This window comes from Pholcus phalangioides, unplaced genomic scaffold (genome assembly GCF_987345545.1).
Source record: "Pholcus phalangioides strain wild (caught in Gottingen) unplaced genomic scaffold, Ppha-v1.0 ptg000013l_1, whole genome shotgun sequence".
Lineage (NCBI taxonomy): Eukaryota > Metazoa > Arthropoda > Arachnida > Araneae > Pholcidae > Pholcus > Pholcus phalangioides.
Window position 1 is genome coordinate 6441519 of NW_028301606.1, and position 23149 is coordinate 6464667.

General features: G+C 34.7%; 1 protein-coding gene across 1 annotated transcript in view; it reads right to left on the reverse strand.

Annotated features, from left to right (window-relative positions):
• LOC149078506 (A disintegrin and metalloproteinase with thrombospondin motifs 16-like) overlaps positions 1-23149 on the reverse strand; it is a 52658-nt gene that overhangs the window by 19571 nt on the left and 9938 nt on the right. The window contains exons 2-3 of the mRNA XM_089240616.1: positions 3163-3223; positions 749-1101 (exon numbers count right to left, since the gene is read on the reverse strand). Of these exons, the coding sequence (XP_089096742.1) occupies positions 749-1101; positions 3163-3223 (414 nt within the window). The remainder of the gene's footprint in view (positions 1-748; positions 1102-3162; positions 3224-23149) is intronic.

Sequence of the window (23149 nt, forward strand, 5' to 3'; positions counted from 1 at the left end):
CATTAGTCCAAAATATTCATATGGTACGGACGGTATGATTTATGAATACTGAATAGAGAACGTAATCATTTTTGTACTCTTGATAGAGCTGGATGAAAAAAAAAAACTATATAAAGGATGCAGTCTCTCTCTTAGATAAGTTTTGATGTTTCGATGACGACCATGAATTTTTCAACTTTATTTTACCTTTTTCTGCCAATAGCAGAGTTCGAGTAACTAAATACGATTTTTAAAACAATATTCTCAGAGCCAGAGAAATGTAGTCAAATTGATATTTTAACAATTTTTTCCCGTATTTTACATTAAATCGCTTGGTTTTATACGTTTTATCAATGCCATCGAGTATAAATATCGCTATTTCTTGCAGCATAAAAGACTAAACTGAAGTGGCCTCAATCGTCGAATACTTGAGTTATATTTTATGTTGTTTTTTTTAAGGGTTAAAACACGAACTTGTATATTTTTGTAACATTAAAATACATAAATACATATTAGTGTTATATCATAATGCTTCCCTTTTTTTAAATTTTTCACAAAAATATACATAAAGTTATAAATTTAAATTTGTGATATCAGCAGTAGGAGTTTAAAAAAAGTTTTACGCATGTGCAAAGCTACGCATATTGGGGGGGGAGGAGGGGGGATTTAATGTCATTCGGTTCTTTTAAAATCAGGCTTTTGTGTTTGCGTTCCTCTGGCTCTAAGGAATAGGAATTCAATTTTGTTGTAGCGTGTATGTTATAATTACCATGTCATCGCACAGATGTAAAGCGACTGATGATTCGTCGTGTAGCGTCGATCTTCCAGTATAGAAACATTCGTTGTTGTTATCGAATTTATCAATCGTGGTTTTTGATAGTTCTTGAGCAGACGGGGCGACACCATTATCATCTTCAGAGGCTTTCCTGTGATAAACCTTGAAACCCGGTGCCAAGAGTTCGGTATTTGGTCTCACTTCCAAATGGAACTTCTCGCCGAAGCCTTCCAGCGAATAATACCTTGCGTCAGTGCTGTGGGAATTCGAGTAAGGACTCCGTTTACTTCGGATTCTGCCTAAAGGTTTGCCAAAGGAGTCAACTTCCAACGGCGTCACGAATTCCTCTGTGAATGACCCGAAATCATGACTAACATATATAAACATAAAAAGCACGCTCGTGTGTAGACAATAACAGAAATAAAATAACTCATAAATTTATAAAAACGAGTTTACTCAAACGCAATTACTGACCGACTGGAAAGCGTAGACAACATAGATAGATACAAATTAGGGTTCTTAAGGACTCATAAGTCTTTATAAAATGTAAATACTGTCTGTCCCAGTGTCAGTAATGTTTCGCTTAGGGGCGCGCATTAGGGGTGATCTTCTCGTCACCGAAAACAAAAAGTAACATTCACTTTGATGATTCTTACTTGAGATTAGGGTGAACGACCCGATAAAGATCTGCCTCAAAGAATTGTATAAACCGTAAAATTTATCTATTCAAGCAAATATGTTTGGAGCAGATTAGGAGGGGGGGGGGGAGGTGGACGAATAAATTCATGAAAAGATTAGATTCATGGCGGAAATGGAATTTGAGAGCTTAGTATTATTTTTTAGGGATATACATGTACTGGGTGTCGCACAAATTCGCAAATAGTTCAAAAGTTCCTAAAAATTGAAGGAATTAGGAAATCTGAATGGGGTTTGTGAAAAAGTTATTCTCACGAAGATCTTCTTGGTATAGGAGAAAAAAAATTAAGTTTAAATTTTTGTCGATAGAGGTTGCTGCACTGATGAAATCACTGAAAATATACAAATTAGAGCCCTATAAAATGCAGGGTGTACGATTGACAGCTTGTTACTGGCGATCACATAAGGTTTTCATTGCCATGCTGACATTGGTGGATAAAGCACTATTGGTAAAGTTGTTTTACCTCAACCACGAACCCGACTGAATAGTTTTGGACACAATAGAGATCAGAAAAAGGTTCAGGTCTCATCAGTCCAGATTATCTTTTTGTACAGCGAGTGTTTGTAAGCTTGGGTGTAAGCTGTTTCTAATATCGACAAAAACCTGACCCAAAGAATGACCCCATCTGTACCAAAAGAATACCCCTTCATGAGAATAACTTTTTGCTTCAAACCTTATTAAAATATATACCAATTTCTTTAATTTTTATCGTTTTTTCAGCTATTTACGAATTTGTCTGTAGATAAATAAAAAATAGAAATGTGTCAGTTTTGTCTGAGACTTTTTGTAAAAATAGGTTCTGGTGGCAGGAACCGTGTAATCACCCCAAAAATTATTACCAGCTCCGACATAGATTAATGGTTTCCGGAAAATAATCCGGGGATTCTTAGGAGTCCGCAACGGGCGTCTTACGGTACACATAAAGAGTTTCATTACTTCGCAGAAATTAAGTTAAATTCATATTCAGGGTGTTTCAGCAAAGGTGTCCAAGAGGAGTATAAATGCCGCGATTCTCGTAGTTGAACTCCTTTAAAATTATTTGGGAGGGATACAAAAATCACAAAATTTTTATTCGACATTTGATGGAAAAAAAGGTGACAACTAGTAAAAAAATGGTTCAAGTGCCTCTCTGTTTTAACGGAAAAAAATTACTCCGAAATCATGGAGTGAAAATTCACCGGGATATATCGGTGATCGAAATTTTCAATTTGCGTCACTTTTCGTAGTCTTGAAATTTTTGAAATTCAATTATTTTTGCAAAATGATTAAAATTCTTGTTTACCATAATAAATTTACAAAAATTTCAGGACTTTGAAAAGTGATAAAAATCGAGGATTTCACTGAACTGTGTTACAAAGTAAAATGAGCTGGATCCGCAAAATAGAGCTGGAAATTTTTACGAGTTGCCAATATTTTTATTCTGTATAGAAATTTAATTTCATCACATTATTTTTTTCCCTGATAATTTTTTTTATAGTTTACTTGAATTTTGACCTGGAATTGCAGAATTTTTAATCTATAAGTATACATTTCTGTCGCATGGTTACTATATGGCGGAGTTCTTGTTCAATTTTGCTTTTTATCAAGGAAACTTCGAGTAAGTGTTAATTAACAACATTTTGTACAGATCATAGTTCACATTTAATAACACGAAATTACTTAAAATGTTAAAATTTTCGATGCAGATAAAATATCACAAAAATCCTTATACCATCGAACTGTGGCTGTTTTTCGTATATAGTGGAGCTTGACGCTTGAGCTTCAACTGATATCTACAGAAATAACAAAGTTTTATTTATGTAAGAATCAATAATTTTTTATGAATTACAATTACTACTACAAAAATAAAATTACAAACATATCGCAATAGCGTAATATAATATTACAACAATTGAATAGTTTCTTATTCAGTTAGAATTATTTACCCTCTGGTTCCGCGTGTATTTGAACATACATGGCAAATGCATGGACAAAAACCTGTTATACAAATTTCTTATATAAATTGCTTTGGTGCTTTAGAAAGTACATTTTTGGTGTCATTTCAGTAGAAAATACGGCTACGTAAGTACTTTTGTAGTACTTTTTGAGAGCTGCTGAAATTTTACCTAATTCAGGGTATTGAAAATAAAATTCAAGGTAATAGCTATCCAACTCAGCTAGGCAAGATTTTCTGTATATAGCAACAGAAAAACAAAGGAAAAACTATATATTCAACCCTGAATTAACCATTTTAGCTAATTAAGGTGACTGCCTACCTACAATTGATGAATTTCACAAAAACATTTCAAATAATTTTTGTGTGTTCATTCGAAAGAGCAGTTGTTCTAGAATCCAAAATTGTTTCATTTTCAACTTTACAATATCTAGAAGCAAAGTCATTACAAATTAAGTTAAACGAATTTAATGTTCTTAATCTGAAAATGAATGCGTTTTTTGAATAAGTTTTATAGTTTTCTAAAACTTTTAGCTGATTGTACAGAACAATATCATAGCAAGCATCCATGTGAGGAACATGTTGATACAAGCAATAGTTTCTAGTGTACAATGTCTAGTAGAAGTTCTGAAAATATGCTAATATATATATATGTAAAATTAGCATATATAATTCTAATAATATAATAAATAATTTTTTTTTTTGATAAATAAAAAAAATATTATTTCCTGAATATTTTTATTTTTTATAACATATCAAAACAAAACCACATTCGTTTTACCAACAATGACCTTTTTGAAAACTACCTCGAAGGCAGGCAGTCGCCTTAAAAAATCCACTCTAATTAAATTGCTATGTTGATGTATTGTTTCAATTAAAAATATGCCAACAACACCAAATTCCCTCATGTATTTAGGAAAAAATTTCTAAGCGTTTTTATGGGGCTGGGTTAAATTATCAAGTATCATAATCGCGAAATACACGTTGAGAAACACTGTCTTACGACATCGTATCCATCTGGTAGGAACAACCATATTCCCCATGTAAGCGCACTTTGTATAAAGTGTACTTTTGCAATTAAGATATTAGAAGTATTATTTACGAATCTAAATCGAAGTAAAATTTGATTGGACCTACACAGTTGAGATTTGGTAAAAAAAAAAATAACATTTCTGATTTAAATTTTTTCCACGTGCAATTCTCCCTATACTTACAGCTTCTGCATTAGAACGTGCTTCGAATATAAAACGCTGTAACAGCTAGGAAACCACGCAAAATAAAAGGAATTCTTCTCCTTTCTCTCCAGCGGCTGCTTTTCTAATAAGACATCAAAAATGGCGAGAAACGAGATGAGCTGTGAAGAGCTATAATTTATATAATTCGGGTCCTTTCCTCATAATAATAATACTGAACAGCCTCGGCGAAAAAACGTGTTACAATTTCGAGCACCTTTGAAATGTTGCCGTTGTTAAGAAGCAGGCACGAATAAAAGGTTTCACAGATAGGATAATAATAATGAGCAAAACCACCGCACCTCGTCTGTGGAGGGAAAACGTGATCAAGCGTTCAAATTTAAAAGAAATAAATGATCTTCATCTCGAGATAGAAGAAAATAACTGGCCAATAGAGATAACGAGATTTACTCGCTTTGCAGATCTAAAACCTAACAAATTACATCACAAAAAAAAAACTAAAAGAAAATTCTCTTACGTACTATAACCTCCTGTGTTTTCTTCTACGTAAGAAAAATGATGTATCGTTTCTATGTCTATCTACTTACTAACAAAGGCTCCAGAAAGCGTCAGTTTTACGAAAGTTATTGCTCTGTTTCTACATCAGAATCTTGTTATGGCTTGAAGAAACCCTTTCTGGTTTGAAACATGAGGATAAGTGGGGAAAAAGATCTGAATTTATTTGACGGAACGAGTTTGTTTGGCTTTTCTTAGGGAAGTGATAAGAGATATCTGTTCTCTTTAACGAGATCATTTTAGTTGATTGCATTGCACATTATGCAATTACAATTGTGGAATTAACTTCACGGTTAAAGATACTTTTTTGCTAAAATCAACCTAATAGGATGAAATCTAAAAATTCAGAGGTAGAAGACAAATATAAAACATAAAATTCCCTTAAAAAATTTCTTTTACTTAACCCTTTCTACCCTGGTTCACTAGCTGTTCGATTTTCCCACCCCCATTCTTTTTTGGGGAATGATACCAAATGAAACTGTATACTGCATTAAAATTTTTTTTCGATAAATTGCAGTGATTGTTCCATTGCGATTAATTGTGCGAGCTCAACTTGATTCGCTTTGTTAGTATATGCACGTGCCGTTGTAATTTCTGACTGCCTGTGGAACTAATGGCAGTAAATTATTGCGTATTTGAATTATTATAATATTGCTTTATATTTCTCATATGATCAGGGAACGATAAAACTTTTAAATTCAAAAGTTCAATTCAAATTAAATTTGTGCACAAGTTGAATATTTGCCTTCATTCCAAATTATGTCAATTGGAATAGTTTCAGAATTTCAGCACCGAGATGTATTTTTTGAGAAAAAAAAAATGTTTGACATTTATATTTCATTGAACCAAAAGACGAAATAGAAAAATATTTTCCAGTTGTCCAAAAAAAAAACCCAATTCACGTCAGAAAGTTGAATAGAAATTCTAATTCCACACCACAGGAAAAATTTCCGACGAGTTAGCTCATAAAAAATAAAAATATAGAGAGATATGCCAAATATATCTAAGAATGCAGCAACTCGGATTGAAAGCAGTTTTCTCGATAAAACTAAAAACTATAAAAAACAAAATACACTGTCAATGAAAATTATAGTTGTCTTCAATCTAAATGTGGGTAGGTTCTCGATTTATCTTAACATAAATACTGCATTTGTTTTTGAACGTGTCAATTGTGGTAGAATTCACAACAAATACAAATACAAATACAAATACAACGCCACAACAGGCAAAATGCCCAACGAGGTGGCTGATAAAAAGATGCCCATAAAAATATGGTTGTCATATGTTTCAAAAATACAGCAACCCAATTAAAAATGCAATTAACACAAATTACAAACAATATATACACATGATAAAATATTATACAATGCCCATAAAGAATACTTATGGTTGTCTTATTCTAAGAATGGATAGCTTCTCGATTTACCCCAACATGTTTATCGTATTTCTTTTTAAACGTGTCAATTGTGTTACAATTTACTACCTCCGGGGGTAAGCTATTCCATTTATTAACAACCCTATTGGAGAAAAATTCCCTGCGACACCATAACCTTGCATTGTCCCTCACCAATCGATACTGGTGTCCCCTTGTAAAAGCAGTCGATTGGCGGTGTACTAAAAGTTCATGGTCCATCCTATCCATCCCATTGAAAATTTTGAACACTTCGATCATATCTCCTCGACACCTGCGTTCATCCAGTGTAAACATATTCAAAAAATGAAGTCTCTCTTCATACCTCAAGCCCCGTGTGCCAATAAGGACACGCGTAGCTCTTCTCTGCACCCCTCCAACCAAGTCTATGTCCCTCTGTAGGTATGGTCTCCAAAACCTTACAGCATACTCCAGTCCAGGACGAACTAAGCCTCGAAAAAGCGGAAGAATGACTTTAGGAGAACGCGAAGAGACCTTTTTGAAAATGAGACCAAGCATTCTATTCGCTTTTTTGACAACCGCTGAACAATGTTCAGAAAACTTAAGTCGCTCGTCAATGAGAATTCCCAAATCGGTGACTCTAGTTGCATCCGGGATAGTGACACCATTCAACTCGTAAGAGAACCGTGGGTTGTTCGAACCAAAATGAGCGACCATGCACTTATCTACGCTAAACGTCATGCTCCATTCATTTGCCCATGCTGCAATCTTGTTTAAGTTGGTCTGGAGCAACTCCCTATCGCTTTCATTTCCGATTACCCCCATTAGCTTCACATCATCTGCGAATTTGCTAGTAATTCCATCGATACCCTGATCGAGTTTGTCGATAAAAAGTGAAAAAAGTATGGGGCCAAGGACACTTCCCTGAGGAACTCCACTTGTGACGTCTGTCCAACCAGAGAATTCCCCGTTCACCATAACTCGTTGCGACCTATCTCTTAACCACGATTCTATCCAATTCAGCAAGTTGCCCCCTATTCCAATCTCGTGTAAACGCTTCAAGAGTTTGCCATGTTGGACCCGATCGAATGCCTTCTGGAAATCAAGGTAAACAACGTCGACATTTTTGCTCTTACCCAAAGCCTTAGTCACGTAATCATAGAAGCAAAGGAGGTTAGTTACACATGACTTCCCCTTCCTGAACCCATGCTGATTATCCGACAATACATTATTCTCGTCTATCCACTTCACAAACTGCCTTTTGATGATAATTTCCAAAATTTTCGAGAGGGAGCTCGTCAAACTCACTGGACGATAATTAGACACCACTTCTCTACTACCCTTCTTAAATATCGGAACAACGTTAGCCAGTTTCCAATCTCTCGGGACGATACCCTCAGCAACACTACTCCTGTATATCTGTGCGACTGGCCCCAACAATTCATTAGCACCTTCCCTGAGAACCCTGGGATAGATATCATCTGGTCCTGGTGCTTTGCTTGCACATACATTTCTTAGAAGATTTAGGACCTCCACGTCTTCAACTTGAATATCGTTGAGCGTTTTATTACCCCATGCAACACCCGTATATCGAATATCATTATCTCCATTAAAAACCGACGCGAAAAAGTCATTGAAAGCACTACACATGCCTACATTGCTCTCTACTTTTGAGCCTCCTATCGAGAGGGGGCCAACTGTCCCCTTACATCCATTATTGACGTATCGAAAAAATGATTTTGGGTCAGAGCCAATGTTATCTGCCAACCTAGATTCAACTTGCTTTTTACTATCCCTTATCGCTTTCTTCAACAGTCTTCTTTTATCAGTAAACAATGATAGGTCACCTCGTCCACTTTTATACTCTCTGAATGCTCTTTTCTTTTCAAGATAAAGGTTCCGCACGCTATCCGTGAACCATAGAGGGTGTGATGTACAAACACGCTTTTTTCGAACAAAGGGTATGACGTCGTGCAAAACAGAGGACAGCTTCGTACTAAATTCTTCCCATTGACTTACCACCCCTACTGATTCCAACCGGTCTTTGAAAACTTCCGCTAACCTTCTTCGCAAAACATCAAAGTTAGTTCTCCGAAAACAAGGAACCAGTCTTTTGTTATCAACCTTACCCGAGGAAAAGTTACAGTGAAATCTGACGATACGATGATCACTGGAAGAAAACTCTTCCCCCACCGAAACATGTTCAACTAGATCCTCAGAACTAGTAAGAACTAAATCCAAAATAGCAGTACCCCTAGTGGCTTCTGATACATGCTGATACAAAAAATTTTCGAGCACCAACTTAAGAAAGTCTCTTTCATACTGATTTCCAGATGAAAGGTTCTCCCAATCAATACCCGGGTAATTGAAATCCCCTAGTATGAGAACCCTCTTTCGCTTACACCTGTAGGAAATTTCATCATGCATTTTGGCGATATAGTTTTGATCCCTATTCGGTGGATTGTAACAAACCCCAACAATAAGCTTATGACGTCTTTTGTTCTCAAGTTCAACCCATATGGTTTCAATATCACTTCTCTGCACGTTACACTCTCTAGCCTTGAAACATGATTTCACGTATATCAACACTCCACCCCCTTTCCTATCAGATCTATTTCTCAAAAAATTATCGTATCCGGAGATGTGTAAGAAAGATTCATCCCCATCGTTTGCCCAAGATTCTGTAATGGCTATAAGATCCAAGTCCTCCACAACTATCATAGTTTCTAAAAAATCTTTCTTATTACCCAAGCTCCTGGCATTTATTAACACACATTTTAATTTGCCCGGTGGTTTGTTGTCAATCGAGAAGCCATCCAAGTCAGAGGTGGGTAATTCCCCGTCAGTACTGTTGTGATTATCATTAACTAACCCGCATTCCCGACTACGTGGTCTGGGAGTAAAAAACCTGACCTAAGACTATCGTAAACCTCCCAGACCCCTCTCTTATTTAGATGGATCCCATCCGAACGAAATCGAGGATAAACACCCGAGGATAATCTATCACATTAATTCACATCCCTGTTAAAAAAAAACTTGATTGAAATAAATTGTCTATAACTAGAGATATACGTATTTCAGCCGCATATGGAGCTGCTGGTTGCTTTTATAATATTAAAATGAAGATTTTGTGGCTTCAAGGGAAAATTGAAAGCCTACGGTCCAATCCCTAAAGTTCAGTTCGTCATGTGTCGTAAAAATTTAGTACATTTTGAATAATTTTTCAGAACCTTCAATATGGATGGAAAATAATCACACAATTTTAACACTTGATTATTATTATTTTATCAATGTGGGTGATTTTTCTCTTATTGTATAATTTATAACTTTATGTATAATTTATAACTTTATGTATAATTTATAACTTTATGTATAATTTATAACTTTATGTATAATTTATAACTTTATGTACAATTTATAACTTTATGTACAATTTATAACTTTATGTATAATTTATAACTTTATGTATAATTTATAAATAAAATCTGCGGAGATAATGAATCACTACGCCTTTATTTGTCTCAGCATTCATCTATCATCATGCTCTGATGTAGATACTGTCATAAGCCATATAAATGTAGATGGTTTTCTTGGCCTCCAAACCAAATGAATTTCTACAAGAACTTTAAAAGTGTCAGAAAATAACCTAGAGGGGAAGAACAAAAATAAAACAAAAAATATTTTTTTCCTGCGCTCAACAACTAAAAGAATCACTCAGAACTTTCGAGACGCCTCAATACATGGATTAAAGAGGTACAGTGTGCGCCGCTCCATGTCATCACATCGGGACCCGTGGTTTTCGATAAAAATAACCGATTGATAACTATACCCGAAAAAGTTCCGGTACTAATTTTTTACCATATGTCCTGTTTAACCAATTGCTTTTCTTTCCCCCCTTACCAGTTCCGATTAGAACGTTGTGAACATAGTACCAAAAAGTTTGCCAATAAGGAAGCTTTCTGACCTCTTACATAATCTTGCACATTGCTTACGATAACTTATATAGAAAAAGTGAGTCTGGTTCAACCTTACCTTCGAAACTTGAAGAAAAAAAAATTGATAGCAAAAACGGAAGTCCTGATAATTGTAAACGAATTTTCTTACAATGTTATGATATTGGTCCGTTCCGTACTTAGTGAAATGATAACAATACCCAAATGATAACATAATCATTTCTGTCACACCACGGTCATTTTCTGCACACGAGGGCAGACCGGGACCTACAATTTATTGCCGATTCCGAACGGCACCTTTTTTCTTACTCACCGAGAGGTTGGTATTATCCATGATTCTTATAAGTTACATCTACCGTATACAGTGCCGTCTTAACGCTTGGGGCCTCAAGAGAAGGGAGGCCTCACAAAAACGAGAACCGGTTAAAATTTTCGAAAATTGGCCAGGTAAGGAGGGCCTCAGAAAAATCACTTGGCCCCCCGGAAACCCGATGCCCTTAAGACGGCTCTGACCGTGTGTGTGTGTGTATATATATATATATATATTTTGGTCTGTCTTATCCCTCTTTTGTTTGGAATTGTTTCAGTCTGACGATATTTAGAAAAACTCGCAGTATCCAAAAATAAATCTAGAGCTATTCAGTATGCAATAATCTTGAATCGCAATCAATTTTCATTAAGATAAAAGAACCTTGAATAATTTCCCCGAACGCTTCGTATCGATACATTTCATTTTACCTGAATTTCGAATGACGGGTCAAAGCCTACTTTTTTGTAAACAACCCCATCCATTCAAAGAAGCGGCAAAAATCTCTCGTCTGAATATATATTTTTGTTTATACATAATTATTATTCAAAAGAAAGGAAACTATTATATTCATGTTATCGATGACGGGGTTCATGATTGTAGATAGGATCCGATCAATCTTCTATCATGTTTGTTTTGGAGGTTCGAAATGGGTTATTATTCTGAGGTTTTTTGTTTTTTTTCATGGAGCTAGTGCCTTATGAGTCTTGTTTTGGAACAGAAAAATATATTTCTGTTTTCTCATCACGTTTTTATCTCTACGCTTTTTCTTCTACTTCATCTAGTTTACTGCCTTGTCCCTTGCTGAGAGTCTATTTGTCAAGCGCAAGACTGGATTGTAAGACCACACACAATTCTTTTACGATCCACAGCTCCACACCTAAGCATTATTATTATTTTTTACTTAACAAGGGAGGAAAAGTAATTATGGGTAAAAACATGGGTTCCAGCTTTTTTCGAAATAGTAATTAATGACAATAAAAATCGTTTTAGAAAATGCTGTGTTTACGTAACTCAATGATCAATCGCAATCGATTAAATGGACTTAATTTATTGGTGAGCGTATTTTACTAGAAATAACTAAAAATATTTTTTTTTTTAATGTGATAAATCAGCGTTTCTCAATGCATTGTCCGCAGACAGACTTGATAATTTAATTCTGCTGAATTGAAAAATTATTCCCCGAAACCATAATTACAAATTATTTAATCCAATTTACATTAATTTTAAAGCAACATTAATTAGAAAGAAAAGCAATGTTAAATGAAAGTGCAACTTTTGAGACTCTTCTCTAATATTTTATTCAAGGGGGGGGGGGGGGTGAGAGAGTGGTCCATAAATTCGTAAATAGTTTGAAAATCCATAGAAATTGAAGGAATTAGTTTACTTAAATGTGGTTGGCGAAAAAAAAATTATTCTCCCGAACGGAAATTTTTCTGGTACAGAAAAAAAAAAAAAAAAAGTTCAAATTTTTGTCGATAGAAAGCACTGCAAGACAGCAAATAACGAAATATGCAAATCAGACTCCTATTCAAAAAAATAACTAATTCTTTCAATTTCTATGTATTTTCAAACTATTTACGAATTTATGGGTTACCCTGTATATAAATTGTGAAATTCTGTCAATAATTAAAAGAGCGGTCAAAAATGGGTGAATATCGCCATATCTCATCGAGAAAAATACGGTTCCTGTGACCCTAAATACGGGATATCGCTAAATGTAACCAAACAATTTGCTAAATGGGATGGGTAAAAAAGCTACTGAAAAAATCGCAATAATCAAAAATTTATTTATTTATTTCACGAGGAAAAACATTCATGGCAAAGTGACCGTATTTCATTGAGGGAAATTGGGATTTTAAATACGGCAAAATACGGGACATCGCCAACAGTCAAAAACTTTTGTCGTAAGTCGTCAAAATCACTAACATATTGTTGCTGATATTTCTGAAAAATTACCTACGGATGGGAAATTAAGGTCCCATTAGAAATTGCAGTGAATTAAAGTGCACGAAAAACAAACGTTGAACATGACAAAATACGCGGGATAAATACTTATGGAAAATTGCTAATATAAAAATACAAATACAAATACAAATACAACGCCACAACAGGCAAAATGCCCAACGAGGTGGCTGATAAAAAGATGCCCATAAAAATATGGTTGTCATACGTTTCAAAAATACAGCAACCCAATTAAAAATGCAATTAACACAAATTACAAACAATATATACACATGATAAAATATTATACAATGCCCATAAAGAATACTTATGGTTGTCTTATTCTAAGAATGGATAGCTTCTCGATTTACCCCAACATGTTTATCGTATTTCTTTTTAAACGTGTCAATTGTGTTACAATTTACTACCTCCGGGGGTAAGCTATTCCATTTATTAACAACCCTATTGGAGAAAAATTCCCTGCGACACCATAACCTTGCATTGTCCCTCACCAATCGATACTGGTGTCCCCTTGTAAAAGCAGTCGATTGGCGGTGTACTAAAAGTTCATGGTCCATCCTATCCATCCCATTGAAAATTTTGAACACTTCGATCATATCTCCTCGACACCTGCGTTCATCCAATGTAAACATATTCAAAAAATGAAGTCTTTCTTCATAACTCAAGCCCTGTGTGTCAATAAGGACACGCGTAGCTCTTCTCTGCACCCCTTCAACCAAGTCTATGTCCCTCTGTAGGTATGGTCTCCAAAACCTTACAGCATACTCCAGTCCAGGGCGAACTAAGCCTCGAAAAAGCGGAAGAATGACTTTAGGAGAACGCGAAGAGACCTTTTTGAAAATGAGACCAAGCATTCTATTCGCTTTTTTGACAACCGCTGAACAATGTTCAGAAAACTTAAGTCGCTCGTCAATGAGAATTCCCAAATCGGTGACTCTAGTTGCATCCGGGATAGTGACACCATTCAACTCGTAAGAGAACCGTGGGTTGTTCGAACCAAAATGAGCGACCATGCACTTATCTACGCTAAACGTCATGCTCCATTCATTTGCCCATGCTGCAATCTTGTTTAAGTTGGTCTGGAGCAACTCCCTATCGCTTTCATTTCCGATTACCCCCATTAGCTTCACATCATCTGCGAATTTGCTAGTAATTCCATCGATACCCTGATCGAGTTTGTCGATAAAAAATGAAAAAAGTATGGGGCCAAGGACACTTCCCTGAGGAACTCCACTTGACGTCGACTATAAATTACTTATAGTCGACGTCGCCTATTAAAATCACGGATAATTTTATCATTTGGGTATTGTTATCACTTTTGCAAAGAACGGAACAGACCAATATCATAACATGGGGAAAAAATGCGTTTACATTTACCGGGACTTCGAATGTTATCAAATTTTGTTCCCGTTGAAAGTTTTTTTTTTTCGATTCTCAAGCTAAGATTTAACCAAACTTTTTTTTTCTGTAAGTTTGTTGTTATCAGGCTACAAGATTATTGGTGGGTAGAAGTGTTCCCCCCCCCCCATTGAAAATCATTTTCGTACTTAATGTCGTCCTCAGTCCATAGTGCTTTCACTGTGATCAATGTACGTGTGGAGCGGCTTTTGGAGAAAATGTATGACGAAAAAAAAGCACTTTAATTCAGTTTTTTGATCAGTTTCTTTCAGTTGACCGAATTCAAATTTCTTTCCCCGAGAGACTTTCTCGGGAAAATGAGGAAAAGAAAATGAAGGGATCTATGAAACGATTTGTACATTAAAAATATATATATGTACATCGTAATTTTTGATAAACATTAGATAGTTCCATTCTAACGCCTCACAATGGCTAAATAACAAAATGCAGAATTTTAGCTTGAGAGAAAAAAAATAATTCCCGTTCTAGAATAGACGAAAAAAAGGAAAAGATTGAACATTTCTTGCAACCTGTGGGAAGAAAAAACAGTTGTCCCATTTTACCAATACCCATTTACCATACGTTCCGTTCGACCAAACGGGATGTATATGGTCACTGTATTTGCAAACGGGACTTTTTCCCGGATATAATACAAATACAAATACAAATACAACACCACAACAGGCAAAATGCCCAACGAGGTGGCTGATAAAAAGATGCCCATAAAAATATAGATGTCATATGTTTCAAAAATACAGCAACCCAATTAAAAATGTAATTAACACAAATTACAAACAATATATACACATGATAAAATATTATACAATGCCCATAAAGAATACTTATGGTTGTCTTATTCTAAGAATGGATAGCTTCCCGATTTACCCCAACATGTTTATCGTATTTCTTTTTAAACGTGTCAATTGTGTTACAATTTACTACCTCCGGGGGTAAGCTATTCCATTTATTAACAACCCTATTGGAGAAAAATTCCCTGCGACACCATAACCTTGCATTGTCCCTCACCAATCGATACTGGTGTCCCCTTGTAAAAGCAGTCGATTGGCGGTGTACTAAAAGTTCATGGTCCATCCTATCCATCCCATTGAAAATTTTGAACACTTCGATCATATCTCCTCGACACCTGCGTTCATCCAATGTAAACATATTCAAAAAATGAAGTCTTTCTTCATAACTCAAGCCCTGTGTGCCAATAAGGACACGCGTAGCTCTTCTCTGCACCCCTTCAACCAAGTCTATGTCCCTCTGTAGGTATGGTCTCCAAAACCTTACAGCATACTCCAGTCCAGGACGAACTAAGCCTCGAAAAAGCGGAAGAATGACTTTAGGAGAACGCGAAGAGACCTTTTTGAAAATGAGACCAAGCATTCTATTCGATTTTTTGACAACCGCTGAACAATGTTCAGAAATACAAATACAAGGTTGCAACAGGCAAAATGTCCAAGACTCCCATAACAAAATATGGATGTCATATTTCTAATACAGAGCAACCCATTAAAAATGCAATCATAAAAACTAGAGACTAATGATACAATGTTATACAATGCTTGGAATAAACCATCCATAAATGTTTTTATACGTATGAATAGCGTGTCGATTCACTCCAACATGTTTATCGTATATATAGTTATCATTCGGTTATTGTTATCAGAAACCTCGAGTCCCGATATGACCACATTAAGTGACGTGAACTGTACTTGAAAAAATAATTATGGTTATATGTTATGAAAATTATCTTCATGATTTCAGTAAAGATTACGAATTCAAATAAGCTTCGTTGGAAAAAGATAAAGAAAAGTCAATATTGAAAAATACGGGACACGTGTGATCACCCTTGATATGCTGCAAGTTGCTTCGGCGAAATTTTTCTAGTTATTGGGGTTCAGAAACGCTGTCATTAGACGATAGAAAAATAACTTAAAAAAACTAGATATGACCAAAAACATATGTCCCATGTTTTTTCAAAGTCTAGTCGGTATATTTTTAGGTATAGAAGAGCAGCGGCTCTCTTTCATTTGAAAGACATCTTCACTTGTATTCACTACGGTGAATTTCCAAGACCTAAGGGTTGACAGAGAACATGAAAAGAAATAAAAATACTTTTTTTTTTGGTACGTTTCCATAAAAGAAAAATATTATTCATCACCGTCAACGTGTGACATGGAAGAATAAATAATAGCAGCTACAAGTTGTGTCACAAAAAAAAGCTGTCATTTTCCAGCTGGAAAATCCAGCTTTGATGAGTCAGCATCAACATTAATTTTGTATATTATCATTTTTTATTTCATTTATTCCGAATTTATAAAATTTTTATTCATAACAAGCGAATCATTTCGTTGTATTGTACATCATTCGGATGCATGAACAATCGGGAGTAATGTCCGTTCCCCAGAATCCATCTACTAAATCTACGTAAATGGCTATTTTTTTTTTGTCTCTTCCCTCTTTCTATTCAATAATAGTCACAAATAATTCGAATAATACTGTTAAAAGGAGAAAAAAAAAACTGGCTGGAATTCTCCCTAGAAACGACGAAGCTCGTAATTTTGCATCCCCAGCTCAAAGTTCAGAGAACAATTTAAGTGTTTTATGAGCTCGTAAATTTATAGGGTAAAACCGGCTTTACACCGAAAAAAAATCATTGTATAAATGTACACAAAAGGCAAATAGGAGAGGGAGGGAGAAAGAAAAACCCACGATAAATACTACTTTTGCTTTCCCTAATTTACGATAAATGTCGTAGCATTTAAGATATGGCCACGGAACAGCAAAAAAAAAGCCAATTTTTTGTACAACAGCGGGTATCAGGCACGTATAAGTTCGAAATTTTATGAGTGCAGGTAATTGAAGATTCCATGAAATTTCTAGTGCAATGAATAGGTTCTTCGAAAAAAAAAAACACTCGATATTTTTATAAGCCTTGCTACAGCAAATAATATTCGTTGTGATTTAATTCTTCATTGGGAATCAACCTTTCTCCAACTGCGAATCGGCATAAGTTGTAGAAATACTTTGCGGACCGACAAAAAAATTAATACATGGGGGGATAATTTGCGGACCAGCAAAAAATAGTTTGCGGTCCGGCAAAAAAAAAATATTTGGGAGAAGTAGTTGCAGACCTGCTGAGACAGAAATAAAAACCAATATAGGAATACGGTATAATATTTATTAGATCTAAAATTATGTAGTGAAGCTGCATGAACATACTGGGTAAAATATTTCTAGAGTCCGTTTTAAATTTCCAGAGACAGGCACCGGTTCATGGACCAGCAATTAAAGAACACTGATTCTCGAGATATGGTTATGGAAAAGAGAAAAAAAAATTATTTGTCCAGCACACACACACAGCGAATATCGGGCAGGTATGAATTCAAAATTTTACGAGTGCAATGTTCCGATATAATAATTTGCTGACCGGAAAAAATAAACAAGAGAAAAATAAATGGTGGATATAATTTGCGGACCGGAAAAATAAATGGGAGAAGCAATAAACGGTGGAGATAATCTACGGACAAAAATAATTAGGAGAAACTGTAAATAATGGAAATATTTGCGAACCGGCAAAAAATAAATGAATAGCAGAAACAGTAAATAGTGGAGATAATTTGCAGACCGGCATAAAATGCAAAAATATCAAGTAATGGAGATAATTTGTGGACCGGCAAAAATATATAAATAGTGGAAAATAAGTAGAGGTATGTTACGGCCTGCAAAAAATAAATAATTTGCGGACAAAAAATTAATTGGGGGGGGGGGAGGAATAACCTGTGAACCGGCAAAATACAAGTAAGTAGAAGGAAAAAAATATAAATTATTTACGTACCAGCAAAAAGAAATGGGAGAAATAATTCGAGACTGACTGACGGGATAAGAAAGAAATACAGGATACAGTATTATTTATTAGATCTAAAATTATGTAGTGTTGCTATATGAATTTGGCAAAATGTTTCGCGTACCGGTAGAAAACTCCCACAGAACGGCAGTGTCCCGTTTTATTGTCCAGCAGCCGGATATTAGGCACGAAGGAATTCGAAATTTTGAGAGTGTTGTGTTTCAATAGGCAATTGAAGATTCCGTGAAATGTGTGGTACGATGAATGAATAATCTCTTCATTAAGAAATTAGATAATTAAAATAATCGATATTTTTTAAATCCTTTCTACAGCAAAACAGATTCGTTTCGATTTGATTCTTTACTGCGAATCATCTGCGTTCTTACAAGCTTTTTTTTCCAATCACGGGCAGGCAGAAACCAAAGATGTAATTTGGAGACTAGGATTGTAATGTGAGAAATAGTTTTCAGACCGGCAAAAAGTAAATACAGTAGTAAGGATAATTAGCGAATCCGAAAAATAAGTAATGAAGAGAAATAATAAATAAATGTAAGCGATTTGCGGACCGGCAAAAAAATAAGAGAATTAATTGTGGGAAGAATTTACAGACCTTGCAAAAAATAAATAGAGAAATAGAAGAAACAATAAATAGAAGTTATTTACGAAGGAAATTATTAAGATAGAAGAATTATTAAGATAGAAGAATTATTAAGATAGAAGAATTATTAAGATAGAAGAATTATTAAGATAGAAGAATTATTAAGATAGAAGAATTATTAAGATAGAAGAATTATTAAGATAGAAGAATTATTAAGATAAGAAGTTATTACAAAGAAAAAATACATTAGTAGTGAGTTGCTTTGCGAAAAGCGAGTTGCTTTGTCCGTTAAAGAACACTGATTTAACCCTTTGAATGGTATTGACGATTTATCTCGTCTCCTTAAGAAGCCTCTTATTTTAGCATTGACAGGCTCAGATATATTGAAAAGTTGATTTCACGAAATCCCACTTCATTAAAAAATGTACGACATTTAACAGGGAGTTATTAGATTCCCTGCTAAATGTTATTTCTTATTAGACACGGTTTCCCCAAATTGTTGAAAATTTTTATTGTGAAATTATTTCTTTCATTAAATTTGAATTTTTATGTATTTGAAGAAAAAATTCATCGATTTTTTATTATTTTCTTTTGTTTATTCGGAAATTTGTCCCGATCAGTGTGAAGTTATTTCTTCTTTAATTATAAATTTTCATGAACTAGGAAATTAATTCTTTCGCCAACTCTTAATTTTTTTTCATGAATTACTTCTTTTAAACATTTGGAAATTTAGAATGGAATAGTTTATTAAGAAAGAAGGAGAAAAAAACCACAATATATATAAATATATTTCTGTCAATAATTCTTAAATTATTTCTTTTCGTAGTTCTAATACAGTAGTACGCAATTATTTTTTCATTAATTATATATTTTCATCAATTATGAAGTTATTTTTTTTAGTAATTCTAAAATTATTGTTTCATTAAGGTTTTTTCAGCTTTTTTTGAAATTCCGTGATTACTTTTTAAAGTGCCAGCTCCATTTAACGATTTTTCCTTGTAATTTAAGAGTTTTCTATGTAAAGTAGCTATTTTCTCAAAAATAGTAGGAGGGACACGGGTTGAAGACCCTTTAAGGGGTTAATATATGGGCACGGAAGAAAAAAAAAAGACATTTTTTTTGTCTAGCAGCTGTGACCCAGGTAGGTATGAATTCGAAAGGGTTCCAATGAATAAATTTCTGGTACAATTGACTGAATAGGGTCTCCCTCATAAGAAATGAAGGAATTTAACAGTCGATATTTTGAGAGCTATTCCCGTCTACATCAAATTAGATTCGTCGTCATTTAATTCTTCGTAGCGAATCCTATTGGAATAATCAATTTTTATCCATCACGAAACAGAATCTCTCACCCGTATTTCAGTTTCGAGATTGTAAATGACTAGTTTTTATTCCTCGACAAACATTATATTCTTTCATACAATACGAATTCGGGGGTGGTGGGGAACTCAACGTAGGAGATAATGTTATAAGTTTTATTGCAATTCTCAAGACGATTCTAAGAGCCTAGAAGAAAGGACAGTTTTATTCCGTTGACTTAAAAACAATGTCTGTAGCAAGTTCATTCAGCTCTGGAAGCACAATCGGCAGTTGTTTTTTCCCCGCACGAAAAGATCAAGAGAGGAACTATTGTGACGTTTCTAAAAATAAAGTTCTGACAAAACATAGGACAACTATTATTTATTTATCAACGGAATTGAAATAATTGGCCGTTTATGCGAGTTTTTATGTACATTTGTTACGGGAGGCAGAGAATCCGGTAACGTGTTGGGCTTTTTCGGAAAATAAAATGTAGTAAGATTCTCTTGATAACGAATTTATCCTTTTCAGCTCCTGCATGCACATATGTGGTGGTTGCTATCTTTTCCCACTGTAGAAATTTATTTTTCAAACCTCAGGGAATCAAGCCCTCACTTAAGGATTGTGTAAAGTTTGAATTTGAAATGTATTGAAATATGGTGAGCATGAACTTTGGGGGGCTTTCACCAGAGGGCACTTGAAGTTGAACTTTAAGCATGGGCGGAGATACGGGGGGGGGGGCATTGCCCCCCAGCGTCAAAGGTGGAGTCAACTGATCTAATGTATATATGAATTGACATCATCTTGCCTCCCCCCCCCCAGACTTCCAAGTCTATCTACGCCTATGACTTAGACTTATAAGTACTTAAGGGGTTTTTTAAAATGGCTTCCAGGAGAAAATTCCTCCATGAAAAGTTCATTTATTGCATAAAATATATCAATAAAATTCTGAAAAAAAAAATTGTATGCGAAGATGAATGATCATCTTGGCTGAAAAAATTTGAACGAAGTGAATTTTTTTTTTCGCAAAAAAAAAAAACCAAATGAATAAAATTGAAAATTTGAAAAAAATAAAAGTTCACTGACATTTATATTTTTAAAGCATTTTTTGACTATCAAAAATGCAAAAACATTTTGAAAATTTCCAAAAAATGATTGCTCGGGTCTGGAAGGGATATGAAACACTGTTCTTTAGATCTCCAATTAGAACTTGGAGTTGACATCCATGTATAACATGCACTGTATGTCATTCAAAAATCTTCAATCTATCACTTAAATCTTCAAATATTTATGGCTTAAATATACAAAAAAGACAAATCTTCAAAAATTTACATGCCCGATCGGATACATGACTTTAAATAATAAATGCCGGAGCAAAAATTTTACATGACCGAAAAATATTGTCCGACTAATTTTAAAAACAAATTGATTTATTTGCATAAAAAATATCGAAAGTCGTGTAATTGATTATGGTCACAAGAAAGAATATAAAATTAGTCAAATCGCTAATTATAATTTTTCGTGCTGCGTCGAAAAAAGAAGTCACTGTTACAATTCCCCTCACTAAAAGAATCATAGCTGATTTACGGTATAGCACAGGACTTAGTCCTGTCGGAGCGGACATAGAATAGGGTGGCCAGATCATGCGACTGAGAAAGTGAGAGAAATCCCGATAAAAAAAAATCGGGACAGCTCGAAAAACAATTTCAAGAGGGCATTATAGTGCCCGGGCTTTGTACGGTTTAGTTAATTGTGTTCAACCTTTTCATATTTGTAGACCACTAGAATTAAGTGAAAATTTTCGTTAACTGACATGAACGGGAGAAATAATTTACGAACCGGTAAAAAAAAATATTGGGTGGAAATTTCCTAATTTTTTTGATTTTTTATGTTTCACAGAAATAATGTTTCAGGAAAAAATACGTTAAGCAGGAAAAACACGGTTGTCACCTATTGAATTAAAAAAAAAACTATCTGCTATAATTCTTTAAAGAAATGGTTGTTGATTTCAAACCAATGTGTGTGCAGAATGAAAATGGACAACATGTGGTAGGACTATATTTTTGTTTCTATGCTGCATATCGGTGTATATTTTATACGCCATAATACCGGTTAATATGCTTTTTAGTGTTTATAAAAAGTAATTTAGTGGTAAATATAAAAATATATTAACTGGTATTTTGGTGCGTAAAATTTACACAGGCATGCAGCGTTAAAACAAATAATATTCATAGTATTTATTCGTTTACATGCTGCGTACCGGTATAAAACTAACAACCTACTTCACTTAAAAAGTTATAACAGTTTACTTTTTATTTGACAGGGGGGGACGTAGAGGTCCCATATCTTTGTGTAAAGAAGAAATGAGCATAAATATTTTCTGAATTTTTAGAGTCAATGGCAGAATATTCATCCCTTTTGGAAACATTATATACTGTGTGTGTGTTGTGTAGTGTAATGGGCTATACTTTTATATTATTTGCTGTATATAAGCCATATGTATATAATATAATTTTGAAAAAAATATCTTTTTACATTTTTTATGCAAACTATGAAGTCTTTGCTGTCCTTCCATGAATACCATCAGGGTATATTATTTCGCTGGAAGTCTGGTTTTCAAACAGCCCAGTTGCAGTATATGAGGGCCCAGGACCCCACTGGGCTGCTGAATATAAGATCGTGAAAATTGATCACACAAAATACGTTGAATACATATTTGCACCATAGCTGCCGAGAAAGCATTTCTGCGAAATTTCACGCCTGGGTGTAGGAACACTTCCGTTATCGTCGATGAAAAAAGTAAAAAACGGAAGTGTAAATTTTTTCATATATATATATATATATGCCTTCGTCAGGCAAGTGGGACAATATATTTGTTGCTCCGTAACGAAAAAAATAAAAAATTTGGAGGCGGGGGTAGGGTTCATTATCACTGCCGCAAGTTTGAACGAGAATACGTCTTTTGCACGTCGTTACCGTGCAGTAGGCCTTTGAAGCCAAGAGGTACTCTACTCATAAGGCAGTGGATTTCAAACTTTTTGCCTCAGCTGCCTCCATGCCCTAGCGATCATTTACTAGCAGCTTTCTTACCTTGATCATCATTAACTCTGCTATCATTTACTAGTCACCACATCCAGCTATCGTTTGTTAGCGGTTTTTCGTGGACATCATTTACCACCAGTCTTACTCGTTTACCAGCGGTATTGGATAGTCATCGTTTACTCAGCTTGCCTTATTTTAATAATGGCTGTCACAATTTACTTTGATTTTAC